This window comes from Dipteris shenzhenensis, chromosome 4, assembly GCF_047967505.1.
Source record: "Dipteris shenzhenensis isolate YYH24624 ecotype China chromosome 4, Dip_SZ_1.0, whole genome shotgun sequence".
Classification (NCBI taxonomy): Eukaryota; Viridiplantae; Streptophyta; class Polypodiopsida; order Gleicheniales; family Dipteridaceae; genus Dipteris; species Dipteris shenzhenensis.
The window spans coordinates 57,037,558-57,055,442 of record NC_141599.1 but is presented as its reverse complement, the minus strand read 5'-3'; the positions used below and the strand labels follow the sequence as shown (position 1 = coordinate 57,055,442).

At 45.6% G+C, this 17,885-nt stretch overlaps 1 protein-coding gene across 2 annotated transcripts in view; it reads right to left on the bottom strand.

Moving 5' to 3' along the window:
- The window catches only part of LOC147903096 (adenylate kinase family protein), a 263,128-nt gene that overhangs the window by 74,450 nt on the left and 170,793 nt on the right, over positions 1-17,885 (bottom strand). For both annotated transcript variants that reach the window (XM_087374183.1, XM_087374182.1), the window contains exon 16: positions 9,601-9,710. In XM_087374183.1, coding sequence (XP_087230309.1) covers positions 9,601-9,710 — 110 coding nt within the window. The remainder of the gene's footprint in view (positions 1-9,600; positions 9,711-17,885) is intronic.

The following is a 17,885-nucleotide window of genomic DNA, read 5'->3' as shown; positions in this document are numbered from 1 at the left end:
GTCACCTGCTCACTACACGAGGCTGCCATTCACGCCTTTCCCTACACCACCCGCTCCACCCGCCCACCACCCCCTGGAACCGTACCCTGTAATAGTTGGTACGATGATGAGTGTAAGGCCTTACGCCGTCAACTCAGATTCGAAACCAAAAACAGTCTTCCGAGCGCACCAAATACGCTACGTGAATACCGTAGACTAGTACGAAGAAAGAAACTAGACTTCGTTCATCAAAACAAGGAGGAGCTACTGAAATATTTGTTTAGTAACAACTCTAAGGACTTCTGGCGGAGATTTCTAGAAGGACGGTCCCCTCCGCCACTCACTGACACCCAGATCTGGTTTGATTATGCACACACACTTTATGACATCCCAAATCAGCCAGTCCCTAGCCTCTCACACATGCCTCGTCCCACATCCTGCACCCTCTTCACTAGAGGAGGGGTAAAGGATGCTGTAATGAAACTTCATAATGGCCGAGCGAAGGATCATGAGGGACTATGTACTGAGTTCATTGCATATGGGATTAACCTCCTAGCCCCGATCTTAGCAAAGCTTTTTAATGAAGCGGTTTGTTTGGGATTTCCACACACTTGGACCATTAACACTATCTCACCCATCCACAAGGCAGGGGATCCCATGAGCCCGGAGAACTACAGGACCATTATGATTGGACATGTCATGTCCAAGATTTATGCATCAGTACTTGACTCCGAGGTTAGCAGACTTGCAGAGTGTCGAGGACTCAGAGCAGTAGGACAGGCCAGATTCCGGCGTGATCATGGAACCATGGACCACATTCTAACGCTCAGATGTATCATCGAGGAGGTGAGATCATGGAAGCATGTACAGGACTTGGGTTATGACCAGGAGATCATTTGGGCTGTCATGGCACTTTACGAGAGAGTTTCTGGCAGAGTTCAGGTAGGATCCGAGTGGACAGACGAGATCATGAGTACCATCGGGGTCAAACAAGGGTGTCCTTTGTCGCCTACCTTGTTTGGCCTCTACATTGACGAGCTTGAGACAGTGATGCAGACACAGGGGGGTGTAGGTTGCTCTCTTGCAGGCACACTGATCCAGATTTTGCTCTATGCAGATGACGTGGCTCTCTTGTCTTCCTCAGCAGAGGGGCTTCAGAGACACCTAGACACACTACAGTCCTTTTGTGAGTCTCATGATTTGAAGGTCAACCTGGGTAAAACCAAGGTCATGATCTTCAATACATCTCGAGCCATCATGCATCAGGAGCAGTTCACATTTGCGGGGTCATCTGTTGAGATAGTTTCATCATACACTTATCTTGGGGTTATCTTCTCCGGACCGAGCTTCACTATGAGACCCGCGATGCAGGCACGCTTGAGTAGAGGGTATGCCTCATTGGCCAGCTAGAGAGGCAGTGCTTCCACTCACACTTTCAGGATCCACGCACCAAGGGGTTGCTTTTTGACTCCTTGGCTCGCCCAGCAGGGATGTACGGCAATCCTTGTTGGGGGCCAGACTTGTCGGATACAGAGTGGGCCCGTGTGGAGCGGCTACAGGTTCTCATGCTATCATGGATGATTCGTGGTAAGTCATCCGTTCCTCACCAGATCATTTAGGCTGAGTTTGGGTCACCCCCTTTACAGCTAGATGCTGCATTTCAGGTCATCACATATCTGTACCGAGTTAGGGAATATGGGGATTATACCTCGGGGCGTAGCAGGCTACCATGGATAGCTTTATCCTCTTCTATGGCACTTGCAGCAAGAGGAGATCAGAGGTGCTGGTATGCATGTACAGAGAGATGGTTTGAGCGACTGGGGCTCCACATGGATAGACTACCTCCCTTCCAGTATAGCATGGATGCTCCGTTCTCTCCCCTCTTATCACACGAGGCCAACCAGGTTATCCGTGAGGATCTACTACAGCTACACACTTTTCGGACCTGGTTGGAACCGAGTGAACTCCCAGTGAAGCTTAGCTTCTACAGAGATCACTTCTTACATATCACAGCGGAGGGTTTCATTGACCCACCAGGATACACATAAATTCACCTACCCCACTCGATGAGGATCTCTCTTGGGCAGTTCCGGGTCTCTTCACACAGACTTCGCATCGAGAGCGACAGAGCAGAGCGACTACCCAGGGAGCGGCGCATATGCACACTATGTGACATACAGGAGGTTGAGACAGAGGAGCATTTCATCTTTAGGTGTCTCGTGTACTATGAGATCCGAGGACGTTTCCACTGCCTCTTCGGAGATAGTTATGGGATTTTAGCCCATTTTCTCTCCTACCCAGACCATCGGTGTTTAGCAGGTTTCATTCATGAGGCACTTAGACACCACGAGAGGATACTCCGAGCACGGAGACAGGAGCAGACTTCTTCCTCGGTTGATCCCTCTCAGAGCTCTATCACGGAGTTCTTTCAGCTAGATCACATGGACCCCAACGAGACGAGGCTCGACATGACCGTGACCCGGAACCAGTGACCCGACAGCTCAGACAGAGGGTCGACACACAGATCACACTTGGAGACATCCCCTCCTTGTTTAGAGTTGGAGCCTGACCGACGAGGGCCACGGTAGCCCTGGCTAGACGTAGAGCTACGACCAAGAGACGTGCCAGGACCGCACCTCTGAGTGGCCGACAACACTTTATTGCCGACTTCATGCCTCCACTGCCTCATCCATCCTGATATCTTGTTGTTGCTGGGGATGATGATGATATTGATGATGATGCTGAGATTGATATATAGTCGACCACCGACATCACTATGTTGTACTTAGGACTTAGTACTGCCATTCTGCATTCTTGACATTTTGCATTTTGCATTGGTATGGACGCTCGTTTAGTAGCTCCACTACCACAGCTCGTTGTATTAGGATTTTCACAGTCTCATAGACCCATCGGTCTTCCGAAGACTTTAATAAACTTTCTTTCTTTCTTTCTTTCTCTTGTAGGTTTTCTTCTCTTCATTCCGAGGATTTTACACAGTGGATTCCAGCTCTATCGGATGTCATCTTTGGGCACCTACATGGTACTATTCTTGGCTGTCCATTTTCTACTCGCCTGCTTCGGATTGGTAGTATCTATTGGAGCACTTGCATTGGTCAGCAAGCCGTCCCCCAGATCTTGGAATTCCCTCCGTTTGTAGAGTATTCATTGGAGCAGGGTCTTTGGTCCGCCACTAGCTCATCTTCAACCTAGAAAGGCCTATTTCCTACATCGACTGGGTCTCTCCACTGTGGATGATGTGATGGATGACAGGGCTTTTACTCTTTCTTTTCCACAAGCCAGGGCACGTTTCTCTTTAGGTATGCATCACAGGCCTATCGGGCGTATTCTCACTACCATGTTGCTTCCTTTCTAGCCAGTTCCGTGTCTGTTTACAAATCTCTCTCTTCTGGATTGGAGATTTGATCGAGGCATTCCAGGTTATTCTTCTTTCTCCTTTGCGGATCTCATTGCCAAGAAAGCTTATCATATTTTCCTCCCGCAGCCATGGATTCATGACCAGGGTCTTTCTATCTGGCATCTTACCAAACCACTTGCTTGGTGGAAGGTTTGTATTGGCCGTATTTGGAATCGTAAGCTCCCTCTTAGACAACCGCTTTTCTTATGGCGGTGTTTGGTTGGTGCTTGGCTAGTGGGTGCTTTCTTGGCTGCCAAACACATTACTTCTTCGCATTCTCCATCGTGTTTGCATCCGAGGGAGACAGTTCTTCATCTACTTTGGACCTGCCCGATTGCCCGTGACTTTCATCCCAGATTGGGGGCACTTATCTTCGTGTCCCTTTTCCTCGTATTGCTTTTGACATGCAATTTTGGTTGTTTGGGAGAGAGACCACCACTGCTGACTACATCGTGTTTTTCAGTTGATGTCATTATTGGGCTTTATGGTCACTAAATCATGCCTGTACTTCTCGGCTTTATGGACACTCTGCTGTGGATGTTTACCACTCTTCCATTCCTCCCTGCTTTGTTCTTTGCAGGATGCCCATTGCATGGCAGATCTTTCGACGAATCAGCTAGAAGTGTTTTTAGCTTTTTTGTACTAGCTGTTCTTCACTGGAGCAACTTTTCCTGCTTTTTCTTTTAGTATTTTTTTTAAAATAGTAGTTGTACCAATTTGAGACAGGTATGAATGTAAATGTTTTCTTATACCCAAAAAAAAAGTGTATCTGTGGGGAATAGAATTTGCCAAGTACACTGAGCAAGACGTTCTCTTGTTACAGGTGGATATTACTAAAGCCTTTGACATAGTACAATGGGATCTTTTCTCACAAACCATGTAGGTTCTAGGTTTTGGGGATAAAATGCAGCATCTTATTTACTGGCTATATCAAGACAGTCAAGTTGCTGGCATTCTGGTAGGTGATATTACGGATAACTGAACCATTCTTTGTGCGGTGCGACAAGGCTATCCTCTCAATGCTTTGTTCTATGCCATAGCTACTCATCCCATGCTACAATACATGCATGGTCTAGAGATACATGGTTGTAGGCATATGCTGGTCTAGAGATACATGGTTGTAGAACTTTGATTGCGTAGGCATATGCTGATGGTTTCTTTTTCCTACTCCAAAATATAGAAAGGGATCTTTCATGCCTCATTCGTGCTTTATCTATTTATGGTCTAGCTGTTGGTCTTTATATCAATTTTTACAATCTAAAATTTTGCCTCTACATGAGAAAGCTTGGCATCGTTTGTTATGGCCACAAGGTTATTGTTCTTCCCACACAACTAGTACGGCACCTTGGTTATCCTTTTGGGTGGACGGTCACCATCTGTCAACAAATGGACTGGGTCCTTAGCATGCTTAAGAAAAAGCTAGAATACTAAAAACTGGCAATGAGGCTTTTGCCTGTTCGCTCTACTGCATAGTACAATCAATTTTTGGTAGCCTACATCCAGTTTTATATGCCTTTGATGATGTTTGTAAGCAAGACATGGCTTGTTTTATGTGTACTATCATAAAACTATTCTGGCGGGACTTGCTGCTAGGGCACATTGAAGGCATAATAGAGGGATGCCCTTATGTCTCTCATTTGATTGCTGATTGGAAGCACACACTCTCCACCTTAAATGGAATGGCAGGGACATTCTGGCAGGTAACTTCTTGCGTGCTGAAAATCTTCATTGGTCGAAGGCTTTCACAATTCCTTTGGCCTTACAAGGCTCCTATTTTCTTTGGTCCAAAGGCATCTGCCATGTCGATGATGTGCTTGATGCATTTAGTATGGTCATCTCATTTTGTGTAGCTGTCAAGAACCTTACTCTGGGACAACATTATAGGCATATATGGTATTTATTGTCACAGATGCTCCATCACTTTTACACATTACCCTGTCTTGAGATTCTGGATCACCTCAAAGACCAGGTGCTTCAATTCCATAATCATGTGGGCCTTGCATTACCATTAGCTGATATCATGGTTGCATCTTTGCATAAGATCTTGCTGCCTCCTCCCTGGGTTTCTCTTCATGCCAATCGCATATGGTCAATGATTCATGTCTATATGGGAGTCTATGTCTCATGGGAGGGGTTCCTATCTTCCGGAGGTGTTACCGGAGGCCAAAGGCTGCTTACGTGAGATTGCTGAGAATCCCTCCGTTTCTTCCCATTGGTCATCCTCTTATCTCCTTAGTGTTGAGGATAGCCGTTATGCCGTTGGCTCTCTTGATGGCTATGGCGACTTCCTAACTCCCTGACTCACTAGCCTCTTCTAGTCAGGATGGTGTAAATTCTCCATGTGCAGGTGAGCTAGATCACCACACCACTGAACCACTGAACCACTGTGTAACTATAAATACTCCTGACTGCTCCATGTGCTAAGCTCACTCTCCATGTGCGCAGCTCTTGATGAGATCGCCTTGGGCATGATACTCCTGGTTGAGTTGTGGTTGACATGTTTCGATGCATGGTTGCCTCAGATAGTACTCATGGATGAACCCGTGTGATCCACTCCTCGTGTTGTGTGGTTGACCTGTGTTGACACATGGTCAACATGTGGTCAACCCATGTCGTCATGTGGTCAACGCCTGTCGACAAGTGGTCAACGCCTGTTGTCGTGTGGTCACGGGTGTTTCTATTGTAACAGTTTCCCCCGCCACTATCATTCACGATCCCGGTGAATAGAAATGGAGGAACCCGTCGAAGAAAAAAGAACTTACAAACCATTGAGATGGTGATGGAGTAGGAAAAGAAAATGGCACAGACCATGTGGTTGGCCGTGCGAGTAATTCCAAAATTTGTAATAAATTGAAACTGGGAAAATAAACTGCTGCTTGATAAGGGACAGCATGGAAAATTGCAAAAAAAATCGAGTATATCCTGAGATAAAACACCCTGATATTTACATTGAGAGCCAAGCAGCTTGGCAAAAATCTAACAATGCAAAAAAAAACCTAAAAACCCATGTATTAAATTACTGAGGGAGGTCATCAGTAGCCTTCTCCTCTGCCTTCTCCTCTTCCACCTTCATATGTGGCTCTGTGGCCTTTTGCTCATCCCTTTGCTTTGCCCCAGTCATATGTAGCTCATATGTAGCTGTGGATGGGGTGTTTCCTCCTCAGCCTCAAGCGTGTCCATCACATTTCTCAGATTTTCATACTTGGCTTTATACCAGGGGTATCGCTGGTAGTAGTGATCCTTTTGCCCTTGCAAGGTGGACTAGGAAGTCTGGAGGGTGGCCAATTGTGTCCGAAGATCTGTGAATTCTTCTTCCATGGCTTTATACTGGTGGTATCGCCGGTAGTAGTGATCCTTTTGCCCTTGCAAGGTGGACTGGGAAGTCTGGAGGGTGGCCAACTGTGTCCGAAGATCTGTGAATTCGTCTTAGAGCACCATCTCTTGTAGGTTTTCTTCTCTTTATTCTGAGGATTTTACACAGTGGATTCCAGCTCTATCGGATGTCATCTTTGGGCACCTACATGGTACTATTCTTGGCTGTCCATTTTCTACTCGCCTGCTTCGGGGTTGGTAGTATCTATTGGAGCACTTGCATTGGTCAGCAAGCCGTCCCCCAGATCTTGGAAATCCCTCCGTCTGTAGAGTATTCATTGGAGCAGGGTCTTTGGTCCGCCACTGGCTCATCTTCAACCTAGAAAGGCCTATTTCCTACATCGACTGGGTATCTCCATTGTGGATGATGTGATGGATGACAGGGCTTTTACTATTTCTTTTCCACAAGCCAGGGCACGTTTCTCTTTAGGTATGCATCACAGGCCTGTCGGGCATATTCTCACTACCATGTTGCTTCCTTTCTAGCCAGTTCCGTGTCTGTTTACAAATCTCTCTCTTTTGGATTGGAGTATTGATCGAGGCATTCCAAGTTATTCTTCTTTCTCCTTTGCGGATCTCATTGCCAAGAAAGCTTATCATATTTTCCTACCGCAGCCATGGATTCATGACCGGGGTCTTTCTATCTGGCATCTTACCACAAGGCAGGCTAGAGGGGGGAGGATAAGGAGGGGAGAAATGGTAGAGGAAAGACTCAGAACTGCCATAGGTTGCAAAATGTAGCACCTCTCTCAGTCTTAAACTGATGTAAGGCCAACTATATATATGTGTGTATGTTTTATCTAGGCTACAATATAGGTACTCTCTAAATAAATGGAGCTGCTTTTGCACTCCTTGGGAGCTGCCCTGCAGGGCCTAAGCTGATGTACTAGATGGCTTTCATGTTGTCCCATAGACCTCTTGGTCTCCCGTGAACATTAATAGACTTTCTTTCTTTTCTTTCTCCCATTTTCCCCCTTCATTACAGAGAGGGGATTGCCATCTAACAAGGCAGGCTAGAGGGGGGAGGATAAGGAGGGGAGAAATGGTAGAGGAAAGACTCAGAACTGCCATAGGTTGCAAAATGTAGCACCTCTCTCAGTCTTAAACTGATGTAAGGCCAACTATATATATGTGTGTATGTTTTATCTAGGCTACAATATAGGTACTCTCTAAATAAATGGAGCTGCTTTTGCACTCCTTGGGAGCTGCCCTGCAGGGCCTAAGCTGATGTACTAGATGGCTTTCATGTTGTCCCATAGACCTCTTGGTCACCCGTGAACATTAATAGACTTTCTTTCTTTTCTTTCTCCCAAACAAACGATACGGATTCTGCTCAAAGCAGGTGCCATTTGAAAAATACCCTTTTGCTGCTGCGAAAGAAACAGAAAGGAGATTTTTTCTACACCAAACAACTAATGTTGTTGCTATGAGTGTCAAACCGTGTTCAATCCAAGCGTATGCAAGGTGTCCATTTTTCTTTACTAAGACAAACCAGAGTAGTATAACCTAGTGTCTTGACTACTGATCTGTGCTCAGGGCTCTCTTAGAGAGTCGGTTAGGTTTCCTTGACTGTTGTATGAGATTATGTAATCCATTTGTAGTCACAGCATGAAGCCATTATGGCAACCTTGAGGCCTTCTGGCCCAATAAAGCTTTATTTTTCTGGTTCAGTCAGTGTTTTAGAGAGTGTATCAATGAAAAGGTTTACTACTTATGAACAAAAAGAAAGGAAGCAACCACCCTTGAGACAGTATGATGAAGAAATATTGAAATGTGTTGCCTACCCGCATGCATTCTACAATTGCCTGCCTTGCCTATCTTCACCTAAACTTATTCACAAACTGCTACTCTTGAAAAAATGATCTAAGTTATAGGCTTGTCGTGTTCTGACTCAATATGACCTACAACTACTCTAATATAAAAGCTAGAGCTACATTTCGAATGATCATGGCTGTTTGAGCCTGGTCATTTAATGGTACCCCTACATTGATTGTACCCATCCACAACATTCTGATCCCTCAAGCAAGATTTAAAAATGCAGTCACCAGCATTGCCTAATTGCTGCTTACTAGACCAGGTTAATTTTTTAGGCTAACCCAAGCTGACCATCGATGCGAACAGTTACCACCCAATTAACATGTTGAATGGTCACACCCCACTGACAGTCTGGATTCATCAGCTATGTCCAACCCGTCTGGATTGATCAAACCCCCTACTTGAGTCTTATTGCCCTGTTCGCCTACCTTGGCTCCTTTATTTTCTTCCTACTTCCTGCTCTGGCTATTACACTTCCTGCTACCCTGATTCAAGGCTTAAGCTTTCAAGTTTCAAAAAATGGGCTCTCATTCTTCCCATAGCTGGTGGCCTACTGCAGACATATGGCATGTTAGAGATGAATTCATGTGGCAGGTCCTTTCCCTTCTCTTTAAACTTGCTGCACAATCATCTATCTTCATTTTTGTTGCTTGGTACACTGCAACACTCCTCCCTATACCCCAATGTGAAAGTCATCCTAGTATAGAAAGATCCATTCCCATGGCCATAATCCGTAACATTTACACTATCATGAATCCAAGGTTTCCTGTGAACAAACAGAGACTTAGTTCTTATAAATAACCTTCCAAAAGTAAAAAGGTAGCAGAAACATCAAGTTCTTTTCTGGCAGTTTTCACCTTTCAACATAACTAAACATTAAATAGCAAAAACCCAACAAAATAACCTATAGGCTACCTCAGGGAACTCAAAATGGGATATTGGGCCCCAGATGTATAAAAGTAGCTGAGAACTAAAGAAGGATGCCTAACGAAAACCCAGGAAAATATTTTATAGGCTACCTCAGGGCACCCAAAATGGGATACTGGGTCCCAGATGTATAAAGTAGCCGAAAACTGTAGCAGGTAAAGAAGGATGCCGCAAACTCCATCCTTTTTTCCCGTCCTCGAATCTGAATCATTCGTGAGAGCAAAAAGTCATTCCTTACCAACATAGTCCATGTTTCTACTAGGACTTCAATGTATTTATTTATCCCAGCATATTCCAGAGATTATCTATGATTTGACCACAGAAAGGAACGATTGACTGCACTTAGAAAAAATATCTACTATTAAGATTAATGTTTAAAAGAAATCATATCACCTAAAATTTCACCATTCAAATTGAATATGTTTATCTCAAATGTATCTCGCTCTCTCTCTCTGCTTCTCTGTGAAACCCGTCCACGAATTCAGAACATGGGAAAACGAAAAGAGAAAAAAGGCCTGGTTAGCACTTGAAAGTGCAATGATGACGTAGCCAAACATGAAGGCAGTCTCCTTGAGCAGCTAGAAAGAGATGCTATGCGCACCTTTCTGTAGAGACCCAGGGAATATCTTGATAAATATACTCTCCTCTTTTTGTATGGTCTTAGATATCAGCCTGGGTGTGGATGCCCACCTTGGTAGCTCCACCCATAAGTTTTCTTCTTAAATCAGGTTCTTTGAGACTCATAGATCCTTTGGTCTTTCAAAGACCATAATAAACTTTCTTTCTCGTTTCTTTCTCTCTGACTCCCATCCCAAATAAGAGGGTCATTATTTAGGTAGGAAACCACCCCCTGTCCCCAATAGGGTTACACCACCCGTACTCTGTCACTTGCCCTTTGGAATGGGAATGGGACATTGTGGTCCTTGAGATGTTCTCAGGGGAAGATCTCCTTATACACACTCAGACACACCACAGCCTAGAGAGGGGACAACCCATGGTACATAGGTAGACGTGGCAGTGCATGCATGCTGAGACCAAAGGAGGACACCTTGTCCAAGAACAAACTAGAAAAGAGAATCCATGTTTAGAGCGTTTGAAGAAACTATACTTCATGGCCTACCATGAAGAAGAGCTCTTACATATTCTATATACCAAGCACAGCAGTTCGCTCCCGTGTTGGAGAGCATCAGGAGGAAACTCCTATTTTGGAGTTCGGCCAGACTTGACCTTGCATCCAGAGTGGTGGTTGTAAACTAGGTACTGTTGGCTACGGCCTGCTTTGTTTGCTCTTGTTGGTACCGAGCACAAGCAGTATCACTCAGCTCAAGAGACCTATCATGAATTTTTTGTAGAGTGGATTAGACGGCACTTAATATGTGATAGCTAGGGTGGCTTGGGAGACTCTTATTCTACCCATTGAGGAAGGGGGTCTCAATATTATTGATCCAAACTTGCAGTGTAGAGCCTTGCTCTACAAGATGGTGGTCAGAGGTTTGATGCCTGGTCAGGAGCCATGGAAGGATTTTTTCTTATGCAGTATACAAACATGCACACCTTCTCAGGGAGGAGATTGGATGGACAGCCCTAGATGGATCTTTACGTCAGCCCGTCTCGGATCTCCTACCTCCCCTCTCATGGCTGCCATTCTGAAAGCTTGGGACAGCTTCAGAAGTACTCTTCGGAGAGTTCCACCCTCCTCTCGTGAAGAAATTCACAGGCAGCCCGTCATGTGGAATGATTGCATACTAGATGAGCATGGTAGATCATTGGGCATGTCACACTATATGCAGTGGTCTAGATGGGAGTTGGGACCTGCATCCACGGTGGGTACTTGGAAAGCTTTCACGATGCTTCTGGAGGATCAGAGAGCTTGTTCAGTTAGTCACCTCAGAGGAAGTGCAGCCAGGATGCAGCTAATAGATGCAACTATACCAGTGGAGTGGATGGATACAGACCATTTGCCTATTTCGGAGTCCACCTGGTTGGGGGCCTTTTCGAGAGCAGGTATCCCTCTACAGGTTATAGCCTTGCGGGATGCACATGAGGATACCCTTGTCTTTCAGGTTCATGTAGGAGGTAGACTCCACAGATCTTCAGAGTACATTCTTTTGGAGGCTCCTTTACAGCCTGTCAGGATTGCAAGATACATGGAGATGGGTAGAGACTCACAATGGTATCTTGATCCATACCCCGTTCTCCTGGCTATTGGATCTTGGAGGCTTTGGTTGTATGGAGGTTCCCCTATTAGATCCTTGCAGTGGGATCCACGGGAATGGGAGTGGATAGATGCAGGGCACCGAGAGAAGAGCATCCCCTTCTTTTGTTACATGGTCAGAAATGCCAGGAGATTCCAGCTCAGTTGTAGAGGTTGGAGGCCCTCTAGAGCTCCTCATTGGGAAACTTTTTAGATTTCTGCAGAGATGCAGAAAAACTTTTGGAGGAGACTTTGAAAATCCCTCAAGAATAGGAAAAGCACGTTATTCATCTGGCTTACTATTCATGGAGGGATTGCAGTGAACTTGTGGACATCCAGGTTCGGGGCTGACCCTACATGTCCTCGATGCCACTCAGTAGTTGAGTCAGTGCAACACTGCCTTTGGGAGTGCATTCAAGTGAGGACGGTTTGGAAGGGTGTTGCTAGGATACTTTGCATTTTTCATAGAGCACCCTTCTTCATGACCTGGGGATCAGTTGCTTGGTTGTCACACACTGGTCCACAAGCTTTCTTCGAGGGACATGACACGGATACAGCTTTCTTTGTTCGATGACACCTTGTGGAGTCATGCTCCCTCCGGGATGTTCCGTTTACTCCATTCAGACTTCCCCACGCTTCTGTAGACACATTTTGGGAGATTTTGGCTAGTATTACAGCATGGCATATTTGGAGAGCCAAATGTACAGAGGCTTTGGAGGACTCCCAGGTTCACCCTTCTCAGAATATGGCCAACATCTGGGCAGATACTATACAAACTTTGATGGCCATTTGGGCGAACATACAGGAAACCTCCAAGACTGCTACTGCTAGGAGGGTTGCCTTTCTCAGAGTTTGGAAGGATTGTCCTTTCTTAACTGACTCTCCTTCAGGGATGAGGTGGCATTTTCAGCCGCCACCTGGGATTTTTGTTTGCTCATTCTGAGCTGTGTTTTCTCATGCTTGACATGATGTACTCCCGCACTTGAGCTTGCTCTGCGGTTTTTATTCATACTTAATCAAGTACTTTTCTTGAAAAAAAATAAAAAAATCTACAGAATAGCAAAGCCAATGATCACAAGGGCCTCCAAGCAGAACATCTAGCCTATGGGTGGGGGGTACTTGCTCCAATCCTAGCCAAGGTGTTCATGTGGCCTCCTGCAAAGTCTTTCCCACCTCTTAGAGTACAAACACTATCTTACCCATCTACCCCGTTAACGCAAGTAACTACTACTAGACTATCATGGTTGGTCATTTGATGGCCAAGGTGCATGAGCCTACTCTTAGAATGAATGAATGAGCACGATGTGCCCATGGGCATGGAATTGCTTGCGTAGAATCTTTTAGACAAAACCGATCCACAGTGGACCACATGTTCACCCTCAAATCAGTCATAGAGAAAACCTGATATTGGAAGCAAAGAGTATGTTGATGCTTTGTGGACTTTTGAAGGCCTTCGTTTCAATACCATGGGCTCGCCTCATAGAGAGAGAGAGAGAGGGGCTTGAAACTTGATGCTTGGTGAAAGGGAAAGAAAGAAGGAAATTAAAGTCTATGGAAGACCAATGGGTCTATGAGACTGTGAAAAACCTGGTACAATAAGCTGTGGTAGTGGAGCTACTAAACGAGCATCCACACCAATGCAAAATGCAAAAATGCAGAATGGTAGTACTAAGTCCTAAGTACAACATAGTCATGTCGGTGGCTGACTATATATCAATCTCATCATCATCGTTATCATCATCATCATCGTCAGCATGACATTAGGGTGGATGAGGCAATGGGGGCATGAAATCGGTGATAGAATGTTGTTGGCCACTCAAAGGTGCAGCCATAGCACGTCTCATGGTCGTAGCTTTGCATCTATAACCAGGGCTACTGTGACCCCTGTTGGTCCGGCTCTGACTCTAAACAGGGAGGGGATGTCCCCAAGTGTGATCTGTGTCAACCCTCTGTTTGAGCTGTCGGGTCATTGGCTCCAGGTCACGGTCATGTCGAGGCCTTGTCTTGTGGGGTCCATGTGATCTGGCTGAAAAAACTCCGTGATAGAGCTCTGAGAGGGATCAGCCAAGAAAAAAGTCTGCTCCTGTCTCCATGCTCGAAGTATCCTCTCACGGTGTCTGAGTACCTCATGAATGAAACTTGCCAAACATCGTTGGTCTAGGTAGCAGACGAATCAGGCCAAAACACCATAGCTATCTCTGAAGAGGAAGTAGAAATGCCCTCGGATCTCAACCTCCTGCATGTCACACAATGTGCATATGCGCCTCTCCTTGGGTAGTCGCTTTGCTCTGCCGCTCTCGATACGGAGTCTATGTGAAGAGACCCGGAACTGCCCAAGAGAGATCCTTAGTCAGTGGGATAGGTAAATCTGCATGTATCCTAGTGAGTCAATAAAACCCTCCACTGTGATATGCAGGAAGTGATCTCTATAGAAGCTAAGCTTCACTGGGAGTTCACTCGGTCCCAACCAGGTCTGAAATGTGTGTAGCTGTAATCCTTGCAGATAACCTCGTTGACCTCGTGTGATAGGAGGGGAGAAAACAGAGCATCCATGTTGTACTAGAAGGGAGATAGTCTATCCATGTGGAGCCCCAGTCAGAACCATCTCTCTGTGCATGCAACGGGGGAGATTGGATGGATAGGTCAAGATGGGATTTTACTTCAGTCCATCTTAGATCTCCCTCTTCCCCTCTCATGGTTGCCATTCTGAAAGCTTGGGGCAGCTTCAAAGGCACTCTTCAAAGAGTTCCACCCTCCTCTTGCAAAGAAATAGACAGACAGCCAGCCATGTGGAATGACTCTATATTGGATGAGCATGGCAGATCACTAGGAGTGTCACATTATATGTAGTGGTCTAGATGGGAGAGGGGATCTACTTCCACAATGGTGCCTAGAAGGATTTTAGCAAGCTTCCAGAGGATCAGAGACTCATATCAGTTGGCCACCTCAGAGAAATTACAATCAGGATGCAACAGATAGATGCAGCCATACCAACAGAGTGGATAGATACAGATGACATGCCTATCACTAAGTCCACTTGGTTGGGAGCTTTCACGGGGACAGGTATTCCTTTAGAGGTTATTGCCTTGCGGGATGCACTTGATGAGATCCTTGTCTTTGATGTTCAATCGGGAGGCAGACTTCTTAAATCTTCAGATGATACTCTTTTGGAGGTTGCCTTTCATCCTGTTAGGATTGCAAATTACATGGAATGAGGCAAGGACTTACAGTGGTATCTTGATCCTAACCCTGTTCTCTTGGCACTTGGGTCTTGGAGACTCTGGTTATATGGTGGTTCCCCCATTAGGTTCTTGCAGTGGGACCCAGGGTAGTGGGAGTGGCTTGATGAAGGGCACCAAGAGAAGAGCATCCCCTTCTTTTGTTACACAGTCAGAAATGCCAGCAGATTTCAGCTTAGCAAAGGAGGTTGGAGGCCCTCTAGAGCTCCTCATTGGGATAGTTTTCACATTTCTACAGAGGTGCAGAAAGACTTTTGGAGAGGCTCTAGAAATCCCTCAAGAATGGAAAGTTCACTCTTTTCTTTTGGCTTTCTATGCATGGAGGGATTGCAGTGAACCGGTCAAGATCTAGGTTTGGGGCTGACCCTACTTGTCCTCGATGCCACGTAGCAATTGAGTCAGTTCAACATAGTCTCTGTAAGTGCAGATAGGCAAGGATGATCTGGAAGGGTGTTGCTAGGATTTTTAGCATTTTTCGTAGAGCACCCTTCTTTATGACTTGGGGATTAGTGGCATGCCCTCAGGTGTTTTTTGAGAGACATCACTTAGACTCAGCCTTTATTATACAATGACACTCTGTGGAGGCTTGTTCTCTCCACGATGTTCCCTTGACTCCTTTTAGAGCAGCTCATGCCTCGGTGGATACATCATGGAAGATTCTGGCTAGCATTACAGCTTTGCATATTTGGAGGGCAAGATGTACAAAGGTAATAGAGGGTTCCCAGGTTCACCCTTCCTAGTCGCTGGCCAGTATATGGATTGATACTATACACACATTGGTGGCCATCTGGGTGAGCATGTAGGGATTCTCCAGAGCAGCTACAGCATGGAGAGGTACTTTTTTCAGAGTTTGGAGAGGATCTCCTTTCTTCTATGAGTCTCCTTCAGGGTTAAGGTGGCACTTTCAGCCTCCACCTTGGGTCTTTGTTAGCTCGTTTTGAGCCGATTTTTTTTCTCATGCATGGCATGATGTACTCTAGAGCATTAGAGCTTGCTCCTGTGGTTTTCATTTATACTTATTGAAGTAATCTTTTTGGAGGAAAAAAAAAACTTGAGAGATGAGTATCAATAGAACACAGCTACACGTGGATATCAGGTTATTGGAATAGAAACATGATGATGGGGGTGTCAGGGCGAGTCTCTTGCACCTTGCTGGAGGCCTCGTAGATGATATGTGCGAGAGCAGAGCTTGACCCTCTTCCACAGAAAGCGGGCACGGTCGTTCTGACTTCCCCTTTGTTTTCCATTTGCAATTTTCAAGTTCATTGTGGTGCCTTTCTTGTTTGGAGCTTCCTCTGGACCTTACACGCTTAAGCAGACACTCAATTACGGAGGCTATGCTTGGGAGAGTGCCAGAGGGGCAATGTATTGCACTTGGATGCCTTGAGGCTGCTTGAGCATTTTGGGAAGTGTTTGGATGCCTTGTCACTCACAGTTGGTTCAGTTTCTGAGGAATGCCTTAGTTTTGCCCTTACAATCGGGATCTATTGGTGTACTTGAGCTTGATGCCCAGAAGCCAAGGTCTGGCTTGACAAAGGAACTATAGGAGTCATCAATGCAAGGGTGCGCCCTTGTTGTAAAGATTTTTTTTTTCATTTTCAGAAGAATTAAATAAATACCAAAAGGGGCGCCAAGGCATTTAGGGCCAGTGGGTGTCTTGTGTGATGTTTCATTTGAGCAGGGGCATCCTAGCCTCCATCAAGTTATTCCCAATTTATTTCTAAGTGATTTTGAGTGTCAATTAATTAATGGAAGTGATTGGGAATGATGCAATGTAGCGGTAAAAGGTGTGAATGCTAAGATAATTACGGTTTACTGCCCTTTTGAAGGCCGGTTTCAGTGGTTCCATTGTCGGGATCGTCACCATGTTCCTATAGAGGTGAGCCCTAGTAGTGTTGGGTGAAGAAAGCCCTCATTGCATCCCAATTACAATCACAGACACAGCAAGATGTCACACCATGAGCGGTCATTGACTATCTCAGTGCAAGAGGAAGACAGGGTATCAGAGAGTTTTGAGGAGGAGCATAGCATCATCGGGGGTGATGAGGAACAGGACAGTGGGAAACAACTTGTTTCTCTTGCACATGCCACTGAGGACTCACAGGATGAGGTAGATGAGGCAGAGGAGCTTGATCCCAATGCCCTTTTTCAATAGCGAATGCAAAGTGCAGTGGGAGGCCTGTCACAGTTGCAACAGACTTTCATGGAGATAATGCAAGCTCCTTGTACCCATATTGCTCCCTCTGGAAGCAAACAAACAGCTCGGAAGAAGCAGAAGAAGACTCACAGACATGTATCTTTCAGTGGACAGCCACCAAAGATGCCCACGGTCACCCCTGTAGCGGGTACTGCCAATAATTTTCATTCAGTCAATCAAGGACAACAAGTCCTCCCTCAGCCCATGATGCATCCATGATAGTTTGGAGGAGGATCAGTTTTTCAAGCAATGGTAGGATAGCCCACAGAAGGGCTCATTATACCTGGTACATACTTGGGTAGTTTTCAGCCAAGAATGCAAAATTTCCAGCAACAAATGATGGGGGGTATGCCGGATGCAAATGCTAACATGATGTATGCAAACATAGGGACGCAGCCCAGAATGCAAATGGGGATGCTAGGAATGATGAATGGTTCCATGAGTATGCCACAGATGCAGGGGATAGGACATGTAATGGTCAATCCAGCTATGGGAGTTGGCAGTAATGCACAGAGTTTGGGCTAGATGATGTCACCACCTTATTTGCAGCCACTTGTGTATGACAAGATTGCACCCAAGGGAAAATTGAAAGGCTACAAAGAGGGTGGGGCTGCTGTAAAATTTGAGACCTTCAATGGGACTTAGGACAGGCTGAAAGCATTGAATTTTGTGCAACAATTTGATGCTGCCTGTGCCGGTGGGAACTTCACGGAGTCGTCAAAGGTCAAGAAGGCAACCACATTCCTC